General features: G+C 38.1%; 1 protein-coding gene across 4 annotated transcripts; it reads left to right on the plus strand.

Annotated features, from left to right (window-relative positions):
• The first annotated feature begins 158 nt into the window (after positions 1 to 158).
• On the plus strand, positions 159 to 7,306 carry eIF3c (Eukaryotic translation initiation factor 3 subunit C). Of its 4 annotated transcripts, XR_005245596.2 has the most exons (8): positions 255 to 397; positions 563 to 679; positions 2,946 to 3,360; positions 3,456 to 3,832; positions 3,917 to 5,200; positions 5,660 to 5,953; positions 6,728 to 6,963; positions 7,136 to 7,306. XR_005245596.2 is itself a non-coding variant. In XM_012692632.4 (7 exons), exons 2-7 carry the CDS (start codon positions 587 to 589, stop codon positions 6,893 to 6,895), a joined length of 2,631 nt encoding a protein of 876 aa, XP_012548086.1. In that variant the 5' UTR covers positions 159 to 293; positions 563 to 586; the 3' UTR covers positions 6,896 to 7,306.
• The last annotated feature ends 4,358 nt before the right edge of the window (positions 7,307 to 11,664 follow it).

Below are 11,664 nucleotides of genomic sequence, written 5' to 3' on the forward strand. Positions count from 1 at the left end.
ATTGGTGATGTTCAAAAAGAATGCACTTGAAATTATGGGGGTGGTAAGCACAGATAATACACAATTATTATGGTAGGTATGTACCATAAATGTTTATTTTAGGTTTAATTTATCTGATACGACGAGCAAAGGGATGTAGCCAAATAAAACGATTTTTTTAAGTGTCTGTCTAATTGAACAAAAAAAGTCAATATGCCACGTTCCCTTTGCCTTTCCAATTGAACAATTGAAACAAAGTTTAGCTCTTTGATCAACTTTGATGCGTTTGACGTATGAAGTGAGTCGTGGGCAAGGTCTGTATTTGAGAGCTTTCTTTCTATTCGCTACAAATTTATTAAGTCTATCATCAGAGGATTGCTTGAAAACTGAATACCTACTCTGTTTTTAATATAAGACAGTAAGTATTGTAAAAATGTTAAACAGTTCTAATTTATAACCTCAACGCGAGGACAAGTCAACTATTTATTACTAATTTTGATGTTTATTTAAGATATTTAAGAAAATAAATTACCATTGGAGTCAAATAATGTTCATTTGGAATTAACGAAGTTTTCTTTTACAGAAGCATTAACTAACTCTTGTAAATATGAGTCGTTTCTTTGCAACTGGGACGGACTCGGAGTCAGAGAGCAGCAGCGAGGACGAGCCAGTAGTACGCGCCCCCGCGCCAGTTTACACGGTAAATTTAAAATAAATAATTGGGAATCAAGGAAACAAAATTTTCAATTTATAGTTTAAAAAAAGATAAATAGTTTTTTAAGTTACCAAGGGAGACTAACATTAATCTCATGTAGGATGACAAGATATATGAAACTTTTTTTCGGTAATCAGCAATGCAATTAGCAAAATTTTGTAACTCTTTTAGAAGTTTTGAAAAATGTGATCCTTTAAATTCTTTCCTAAATGTCCACTATCAGTAGCTAATAGAGGGGGTAGCGATCAATAATGTATTTCTGCTCTGCTCGCAATCTGCTATTGTGCCAGCTTACAGCTTTCTAACGACTTGTCCAAAAAATTGAATGGGCAAAGGGAACAGCCATATTTTGTAATGATTGTGAAATTATTTTAATTATAAATTTTATTTCTTGTATTCAGTCATCTTTGTAAAATATGGTATAATATTATTAAAACATTTTTAATTCATAATAAATAAGGTATGACATAGGATTCAACCCATGTTAAATTTAAAATATCTGAAAAAATCCCACAAGTTACATCTTGGCAGGACAAAGGGTTGCTCGTGCTACTCTTTCGTTCCTAAACTCTTAGTAGACTTGTTGGTCAACTGGCATACTGCTTGAAAGATAATTTGGAGTAATATAATAATATACATGGATAAATAATTTAATAGTAACAATAGTAAGCCACTAAAACTTCTATTTATTTCAATTATGAGTTTAATAAGTGCATCTAGTGATTGGCATATCAATTTGTTATTAATTTGTCTTGACTTGTATAACAAGATGCTTTGATTCCGGAATAGTACAGTGATGTGAATTAGATATGTGTTGTTCAATCAATTTTAGAGAATCAGATCAATACTGACCTGTTGACAAAATGATCCGGTTCGTTCGACCCGTTCAGTCAAACGTTTGGATTTCCGTTAATCACACCAATTTATGATGTGATTAATATTATCAGGTCACTGGCTGAATGAAGTTTAGTATTGAATAACAGTTTAAAGGAACTGTTATAGTTCGATTGTTTAGGTGAGATAAAAAAAATTCAAATACGTTATGCGTCATTATGCGACAGCGAACGTCTAACCGAGACGGGCGCGGGGCGAGACCCGGCAACCCGAAATGACCCGAATGACTGTTGCATGGTTCTTTTCTTCTGATTCGTAGGTTTTGTTAAACGGGTCAATCTAGTGAACGACTCATATTTTTTGAAATGTTCGCGCGGATTTTGAAACCCGGGTCGTTTGGTTCGTTCGTTGGCGAACGACACATATCTAATGTTAATTGTAATAAACATTAAACATATGCTTCAAATTTTAAAAAGAAAATGATCAGACTAAAAGTTATAAATTGATTGGGAGATAAGAGTTGCTGTGTTTTTTTGCTAATTTTTTTTTTGTTGTCATCTTTTAATATTGTATATTGTTAACAGATTAAAAATCTTAAAAGTGCGCCATTGTGGGAAAATTCTACAAGATTATAATTACAATTCACAATATTATTATAGTCCCAAGTCATTTCAGTAAATTGCCTCTATTTTGAGGTATGCACTCAGGATAAGTGAACAACAGGAAGGTTGCGTATACTTGTGTAAGAAGAGCCTGCGCTACCACGGCATGCATGTTTTACATGTCTTAGTTTTGGTCTTCAAATGATGATTATTCGAGTATTGAAAATTTCTTCCATTATAATATTGCGTTAATAAAATCAACTGGATAGTTATTTCTTATTAACACTAGCTTACTAACAACAGCTCTTACCGAGCATGGTTGTAACTCTAGTTAATGTTCTATTGTGATACATTAACCTCTCCCCAGTGCGGTGTCCTCTGAGCGGACTCCACAGATACGTGAAATGTCAAATCACATTTATCTATCAACAGGGACCCGTCCGCTCAAAGGACTTCAAACAGACGCGGCCAGTGGCGGCAACAGTGCCGCGTCCGCTCAGCGGACTTCCTATATTAAGGGCTATTACATTATTTTACTAGAGTTCTCGTTCTGAAGTACTTTCAAAATCGACTAAGCATGAATAGGTTCGCCTTATTACATAAAATTTGTTTGGTCTGTGGTACAAAAATTTTTCAAGATCGTTGATTTAGTTGGTGGCAATTTCAAACAAATTAATACATGTCTATTTTACATCTTTAGAATTATAAGCTTAGAATAATAATTTTTTCAAATTTTATTTAATAATTCAGTCAACTGTAGAAGAATATTGAACAAGAAAAGTACAATTAATTATAATTCTTTATATTGGCAACAGTTTAGTGACGATGAGGAAGAAACAAAGCGAGTTGTGCGCTCAATGAAAGAGAAGCGTTATGAGGAATTAGAAGGAATTATACACTCTATACGCAATCATCGGAAAATCAAGGATTTTAGTTCAGCATTAGCTTCTTTCGAAGAGCTCCAAAAGGCATACACTCGAGCCGCACCGGTTGTTCAAAAGGAGGAGAATGGAGTTGCTCCTAGATTCTTCATAAGAGCTCTTGTAGAATTGGACGATTGGGTAGTAGGAGCATGGAATGAACGTGAAGCCCGAAAAGCTCTATCAAAAGGAAACAGTAAAGCTCTTACCTCACTAAGACAGAAACTTAGGAAGTACACTAAAGATTTTGAAGCTGAAATATCCAAGTTCCGTGAAGATCCTGATCTACCCGATGACAATGAACGTAAAGGTAAGCAAATTAAAAATAAACGAAAACTTAAATTACATTCTTCAACACTACTTCATATTCAATGCAAAACAATTAATAACAAACTTTGTTCATAGATTCATCATCATCAGATGAGTCTGAAGATGAAGAAAAACCAATTAAAGAGAAGCCTAAACCCGAGCCCCTTCTTCGTCCACCACCAGAAGATGATGAATCATCAGATTCTATGGATTGGGCTTCTAGTTCTTCTGACTCCAGTTTTAGCTCTGATGATGAGGAACGTGGTACCTCCAATATTCGTGAACAATTCATCAAGAAAGTTACCAAGAAAGAGGATGATGAAGAGAAAATAAAACTTAAACTAAAGAAACGTGAGGAAAGACGTGAAAGGTCTGGTAAAATCAATAAACGCGACGTAGCTGATGATGGTGGTGAATGGGAAACAGTCAGAAAGGGTGCGGCGACTTCTGATAAGCCTAAAATGTTCGCTAAAGTATGTATATTACAATCTCCTTACTTAAATATTCAATTAGTGATACATAAATTAAGCAAATTTTTTTTGTTACCAAATTTTTAGGATAGTGATATTGATGCTGCACTTGTCGTGAAGAAACTTGGTGAAATAAGCGCAGCCAGAGGTCGAAAAAGAACTGATCGTCGTGCTCAGTTAGAACTTTTACATGAGTTGCGTACTGTTGCGCTTCAACATAATTTGGGAGATGCACTACAACTAAAACTACGCTCGGCCATCGTGGCTGCCCTCTTTGACTATAATCCTAAAGTCTCTGATGCAATGAAACCGGAATATTGGTCAAAACTGGTTGAAAATATTGATCACATGGTAACTCTTCTTCTGGCTCACGAAGATATGGTTCTGAGTGAGACAATCCTTGAAGAGAATGAACAACTCGTCACACCACCATACCAAGTTCGCGGTTGTCTACTTACTTATCTGGAAAGACTTGATGATGAATTTACCAAGTTGCTAAAAGAATGTGACCCACATTCTAATGAGTATGTAGAGAGATTAAAAGATGAAGTGCGAGTTTCAGCTCTCATTGACCGTGTATGTCAAGTTGTTGAACGTGATGGTACACCTCAAGAAATTTGTAGGGCGTATCTAAGAAAAATAGATCATTTGTACTACAAATTTGATCCACGTGCAGTTCGAAAAGATCTTCCGCCTACTGAGGAAACAACTATTAAGAAAATGGAACGTTACTGCAAATACATTTATGCCCATGATGAGACCGATCGTCTGAGAACTCGTGCTATACTTTCTCATATCTATCACCATGCCCTGCATGACAACTGGTTCCAAGCCCGTGATTTGTTACTCATGTCTCATCTTCAAGAGACCGTACAACACTCTGATCCTAGTACACAGATTTTGTATAATCGGACAATGGCTAATTTAGGTCTGTGTGCTTTTCGCCGAGGTAACGTGAAAGAAGCTCATGGCTGTTTGGCCGAGTTAATGATGACTGGAAAGCCTAAAGAGCTATTGGCTCAAGGTCTACTACCTCAACGTCAACATGAGCGCTCAAAGGAGCAGGAGAAAATTGAAAAACAACGCCAGATGCCTTTTCACATGCACATTAATCTGGAATTACTCGAGTGTGTCTATTTAGTATCAGCGATGCTGATTGAGATTCCGTACATGGCAGCACACGAATTTGATGCCCGACGTCGCATGATTAGTAAAACTTTCTATCAAAATCTACGTGCTAGTGAACGTCAGGCGCTTGTCGGCCCTCCTGAGTCGATGCGAGAGCACGCAGTGGCGGCTGCAAGGGCCATGCGCAGAGGTGATTGGAGAGCTTGCCTAAATTACATCGTGAATGAAAAAATGAATGCCAAGGTACTATATTAAACATTATTAAAATATTGCTAAATTGAGTATTTAGTTCAGGCTTCACTGCTGCCAACCTTCCGGGATTAAAAGTCTCAGATGCACGGAATCGTTGTTATCCCGCCCTTCAGACCGGAACACGTGTCTTTTTTGCTGTAAAAATGAGTAGGATGGTGGTACGAACCATATCGAGGGGGGTGTCAGGTGAAAGGTTTAAGTGACATTTCGTTTAATACGCGAAATTTATCTTCAGTGTTGGCATCAACAGTCAGATGCTTTTAATTGAACTTCAATTATGTTTACTCCAATGAATTAGCTGAAGATTTTTTTGGATATTTTGTCCAAATTTTAAACTTGAAATGACTCTCCTGTAAAATTGCAAAAACGTCGCTTAAACCTGATAGCCTTTCAACCCGCAATATTTAATTAGTTGTAAATAAATTTTAGTTAAAGTTACTGTAATTTCAGGTTTGGGATTTAATGGTCGGAGCTGATAATGTTCGTGCAATGCTAGGTCGTCTTATACGTGAAGAGTCCCTACGTACCTATCTGTTCACATATGCTCACGTGTACGCGTCACTGTCATTGCGTTCTCTCGCTGACATGTTTGAATTACCACGTCAACGCGTACATTCTCTAGTGTCTAAAATGATCATCAACGAGGAGCTCTTGGCATCATTGGATGACCCGAGCGAATGTGCTATCTTGCACCGTTCCGAACCAACACGTATGCAGGCTCTGGCACTACAGCTTGCCGACAAGGTAGGTGGTTTTGGAATATGATGGATATTTTGATTAATTTAGGATAAGACGTCTGGTGCATTTATATCTAGCGATGTCATCTAGCGTACCGCCACCACGTATAATACTCCTATTCAAACTCTTCTCATCCCCCAACCTATAGATGGGTACAATATCTTCCAATAGTATTCCGCGATATATTTACGCGCTTAAGTGAGATGCTTTGAAGAGCCCGCACTTGATACTAACTAATTAATTGATTCCGCTTACACTTTTAATCTATGCTGATATACTTCATCCAATAATTTTGATATATGTCCTATAATTTATAATTTTGCTATGTATGCTTGGTTTGTAATTGCGAGTCCGAATACGTAATGAAGTCATTCGGGCAATAACCAAAGTAATTGATATAGCTCGCAGAGTTAGTAAGCTGAAGTGGCAATGGACTGGTCACATATGTCGCAGAACCGATAACCATTGGGGTAGACGTGTTCTGGAGTGGAGACCGCGAACCGGCAAACGTAGTGTAGGACGCCCTTCTGCTAGATAAAGCGACGACCTACGCAAGGCAGCTGGCAATGACTGGATGCGTAGAACTGAAGATCGGGTTCAGTGGCGAGCTTTGGGGGAGGCCTATGTCCAGCAGTGGACTGCCACAGGCTGATGATGATAATGACGTAACTCAAGGTTTTTGAGTCCACATAAAGCAAAAGTCAAGCTTGCAACAATCGCGGACTGTCATGGTGGGTTGAAAATATTTTGTTCTACAACTTGAGACTTGTATTATTGCAGGTCGGAAATTTGGTGGATTCGAATGAGCGTATATTCGAAAAACAAGGCTCGTTCTTCCAACGGGGCGGCGCACAGCGCGGGGAGGGGCGTCAGCGAGAGCGGCCGCGTGAGGGCTGGAACCGACGCACCCGCAACCGTCGCCGCGACGACGAACGCGCAGACGACTAGAATTGCTCTAAAGCAAAAAACGATACGAGAATTTTTCTATCACATTTTAATTAATAGTCTCCGTAAATACTACGAACTGTGTGCTTAGTGCGAGTTTTTTAACGTTCTCGATAACATAAAAGGTAGCTCATATCTGTATGGAATGGGATCGTTTGCCTGCGTTTGTCGCTAGGGGCGCTGTTCCAACTGCATACAAAATTGGGTTAACTTTTACTCTATCGAAAACGTTAAAAAATTCGCACTAAGCACACTGTAAACATTGTAGTTATAAAATTAATTGTGTAAAACTCGTCAGCATTATCAACTCCAGACAGTTTCTTTTTCGATTCCAAGAACAATTAATTTCACAAATGTGTATTCATTTTTTCATTTATCTTAAATTTTGGAAAAATAAATCGTGTCACTTGAGAAGCATTTTTATTTTATTTTTAAATAGCGTAATTTATGTCTGTCACACGACCCCCAATCTGACCTAGGCGAGGGGGCAACACAAAGCCGCCGTCGCCCCAAACATGACTTCGAATCCTCCGAACCATTCTGGGTGCTTTTAGGCTCTTCAAACACCGGACACCATTCTTATCGAAAAGTTCGATTTGCAACTTGACTATTGACACAAACTACGGAGTTTCTCACTGAATATTCTCAGTGGGTAATGAATCCAATCCGGTGGTAGATTCAGCGAAGCACTACTCTTGCTAAGGCTTGTGTTAGCAAATTCTCAGGTTGAGCCCGTGAGCTCACCTACCCGTCCGCCCGTAGCTGGAATAGCTTCATAAGCTGCCCGCGAACCATAAAGAATAGAACAAAGAAGCACCAGGTGACAAATTAAAAAAGTCTATCTGAACTCAGCAAATTATTGTTCGAGAACTCACCGAAATAGCGCTAGCTGTAGGAAGTGGAAATGGTATAAACATAGTAGTTTTAAACAGAATGAGGTTTGCTGGATTGCTACTCGTTTATAGGCCGTGTTCCGAAATACAGTGCGAGCACGTTTCAGTACTCTTACTGTGAAGGAATTAAGGACTGACAGTAAACAGTCGTAGTATCTTAAGGGTATAACATCATAAAACGTCGCCATGTTTCTACTGTGAATACAGGTGTTTTCGAATAAGGTGCTCTCAGTGCTTTGATCATAGATAATACAAATAAGCTTTGATCACGTGATCACTTTTACCGTACACATGATTTCATTACTTTGGTTGATAAGTAATTTTACATTAAATATTTATAAATATAGGGTTTTTCATTAGAACGCGCGAACTTTGACAGCTCATAACGGCCATTTTGGTAAGACCGCGGACCGATGCTCTTCCACAGTACGTCAGGCGATGGTGGATTATGGCCACCAACATGTCGTCTCATCCTTCTGCTGCCAGCACGCTAGAGTGACGGTAACGCGTGGCGCAACCTCGACCTCCTCAGGTCGCCTCATTACCATCACTGAAAGGAGACTACCTCTGTACTGGAACGGGAGCTAGACGAACACCCTTCTCCGATCCCCTGTTGTACACTAAGTAAATCTTTAGGTCACATACATCGGCTTAAGCCGAAGAAACGCAGACTATTTGAAAAAATCTAAAATTACCAGTGACGAATTTTGTAATCGGTTAAATCACTAGGGGCATCTAGGAAAGGCCAGTTTTACATTGAATGTTCCATTTGGACGGGGCAAAGTACATAACCCATACAGCAACTGTCTTATAATAAGCGCTGAAGCCATACCGTTCGTTTCGGTATCGAGTGGAGCTCGCTCTCTCCCGCGACATATCTCGGTCTGAGTCCCGCAAGGCTCTGCTATGTCCCCGCTACTTTTTAGCCTGTTTATTGACAATTTACCCTGGTCGATCCACTTAGCCCTTTTCGTGGATGATACGGCTATCTACTGCTCGAGTAGGAAGATGTCGTTCATGCATAGGAAATTCTATTTAACCACTATTTAATTTCGCCAAAATGTACAAACATTTACATACTGTCCGCGCGCGAGCTCCGAGGATTTTTAAGGAATGTTGACGTAATGAGCTAGTGTTGTCGATTAGTCGATATTGCGCTATCGAAACTAACACATCTTAAGCCTCCGTGCGAGTGTAAAGTATAAAATAGTTTTATGAGGGTGTTATGTACTTGAAAAAAAAAACAATTGATCACGTATGAATTTCATTTCATGAACTGATTTTTATTGAACAAAATGAACGTGAAATCTTATTAATTACTCTCGTGATCAGATTAATCAGTAGTTGAAGAATTTGATGTACTCTCCTCTTGATGTCACTCTCCTCACATACTTCAATAATAAATGATTCGACAACGTCCTCCATTAAGCCATCCTTTTGCCAGTAATATTCCTCTAATGCTAAGACATGTTTATTATGCTAGTGGTCGCCATTCCTTTTTCATCAAATTAAATAGTTATTTGTGTAAACAAAAATACTTATAAGTGTAAGACTATTTATATTAGAAATCATACGTAATTAACACTGCTATCGCAAAATTAAAAACAACGAGTCGGTAAGCGTACTCTCACGTTAAGGTCAACACTAGTTCTGGGAGAGTGCGGGGTATGAAGCGACGGTCGGGCGCGGTGCACACCCGCCCGCTTCCTTAGCCCCCGAATCCTCGGAGCTCGCGCGCGGAGTATAAATTGTACACGATTAAGTTACCATTATTATTTATTACTCAAGTTGAAATATTAAAGTATGGAGGGTAGAGGTAAGGAGAACCATCTCATATGGGAGAAGCTTGAAAAAGTGTCCCACTTTCAGCACTAAATAACAGTTAAAAAATCCTGCAAAATCCACAGGGTATGATATGATGAATTGAGCAGTTGTTATCTGATTGAAGTATGCTGAGTTAGGAAATTTAATAAATAACTAGAGTAGTTAGTGACAGTGTAATATACAAGACCTCACATGTCTACGTAGTCCAAACTAATTTCGTCAATATAACCTAAAATTATTGCTGTGGTAAAACGTGGAGAAATCGATTGCATTTCCTTATCAGCTTTAAATAAAATACTTTTTGTGATTTTGTAGTGCTTACAGTTCTTTCGTCCTTTTTTTATTTCTATATCTTATTCTAATAGCTTTCAGCGCCTTTTTTTAAATTTACCCGATTGCTACTATGGCGCGACCCTTATTTAGCAGATTTTAGCGGATACTTTTTACACACAGAGACGGTTCGTTCTCCTTACCTCTACCCGCCATACACTATAGTAAAAAAATAAACACACACACACAATTTGACACTTTTTTAAACATAACGTTCCCGTCACAAAAAGCCTGACTTCCTTTGCCTGTCTTCTTTTAAATTGAAAAAAGTTCTATTGTTGTGATTTTTTTAAATTACTTATTTAATCGCTAGATTTTAGCCTAAAGGCTAAAGAGCCAAAATTTCAACTTACTCTAATAAACTTGGCCATTTCAAATGAATTTAACTGGTATGAAGAAAGTTGATTAATGTGAAATTGATAAGAAATAAATTTTTTTTTTAGAGAAATTGGCATTAAACGACACGTGATAAAGTGTAAATATATCCCAGTAAAATGGGGGTAGTAAAGTAAGAAATTAATTTTTTTTTGTAAGAACTAGTGAAATAACGTCCTTGATTTTGTTTCATTTTCCCGTTCTAATAAAGACATAAGCGGTAATCGGATAATAAAAATTGTTATTGCTGGTTTAAGCCTGAAGAAACATTTACTCATTAACTGAATAAAACTATTTAGATGATCATTATAAATGAAAATTTCGACCAAAAAACCACTACCTATCTAATGTATTATGAAGGGTAGAAGTAAGGAGCATAATCTCAGTGTATTAAAAGTGACCGCTGAAAGGGAGTCAATTATGGTAGCGCCATAGTAGCAAGGGAAAAGATTTAAAAAACAGATCATAAACTACCATCTTCTACATGTACCAACTGCAATCTTCCCTTTAATCCAGCAAACTTCACTCTGCTTAAAACTACTTTATCCATTTAATTTCCATTCCTACACTAGCGATATGTCGCTGAGTCTTCGAATAAAAACTTTTTGTTTACGGTCGACACTTTTTCTTCTTGTCCCTTATACGATTTAGTGCTCCTTACCTCTTTTTCTTTTTCGTATCATTATTGTCAGAGCGGTCGTTGTCGTCATTCAATATCTTTTTTTCCCCCTACCTCTGCTGATAGCCTTAAGAGACTATTTCAGCTCCACCCTAACGAGTAGGTGAACTAAGCTGGAAGTGTAGATAGCATCTAGCAACATCAGTGCTTCGCAGAATACCACCGTCGGAAACGCGACCCACTCCGACGAGAAACTCTGTGGGCTGTGTCTATTGGGTAATTTACTCGTCAAGCCCTTGGTCGCAAGCGACGTGTTCGGCGAGGACGATGACCTTTGCTTGAGGTATCTAAAGGCACTGTTAACGGATCGGGACGATCCGTAATGACGCGCTTAAGGCGACGTCGACTGTTTACCATTCGGACCATTCATTAACATTGCTGTGGGCAGATGCTATATTAAATGGCGGTTAATTCTAAATGATTTTATGACCTGGTTACTGAGACCTTTAAGCGATGTCTTATTTTTAATTTATATTCTTATTTTTATGAAAAATGATAATAATATGTAGTGAAACGAAATGAAATGAAGATGATTAATTTGAGATATTAACCAATTGGGATGAAATGACATGATATGGGATGAAACATTATCTTAGTAAAATGGTGGTCATTTACTGAGATTTTTTCAGTAGCCTTTTTGGAGGATCCCGAGAAGTTACGTCCAGAGGCTT

The sequence above is a fragment of the Bombyx mori genome, chromosome 16, assembly GCF_030269925.1.
Source record: "Bombyx mori chromosome 16, ASM3026992v2".
Taxonomy (NCBI): Eukaryota; Metazoa; Arthropoda; class Insecta; order Lepidoptera; family Bombycidae; genus Bombyx; species Bombyx mori.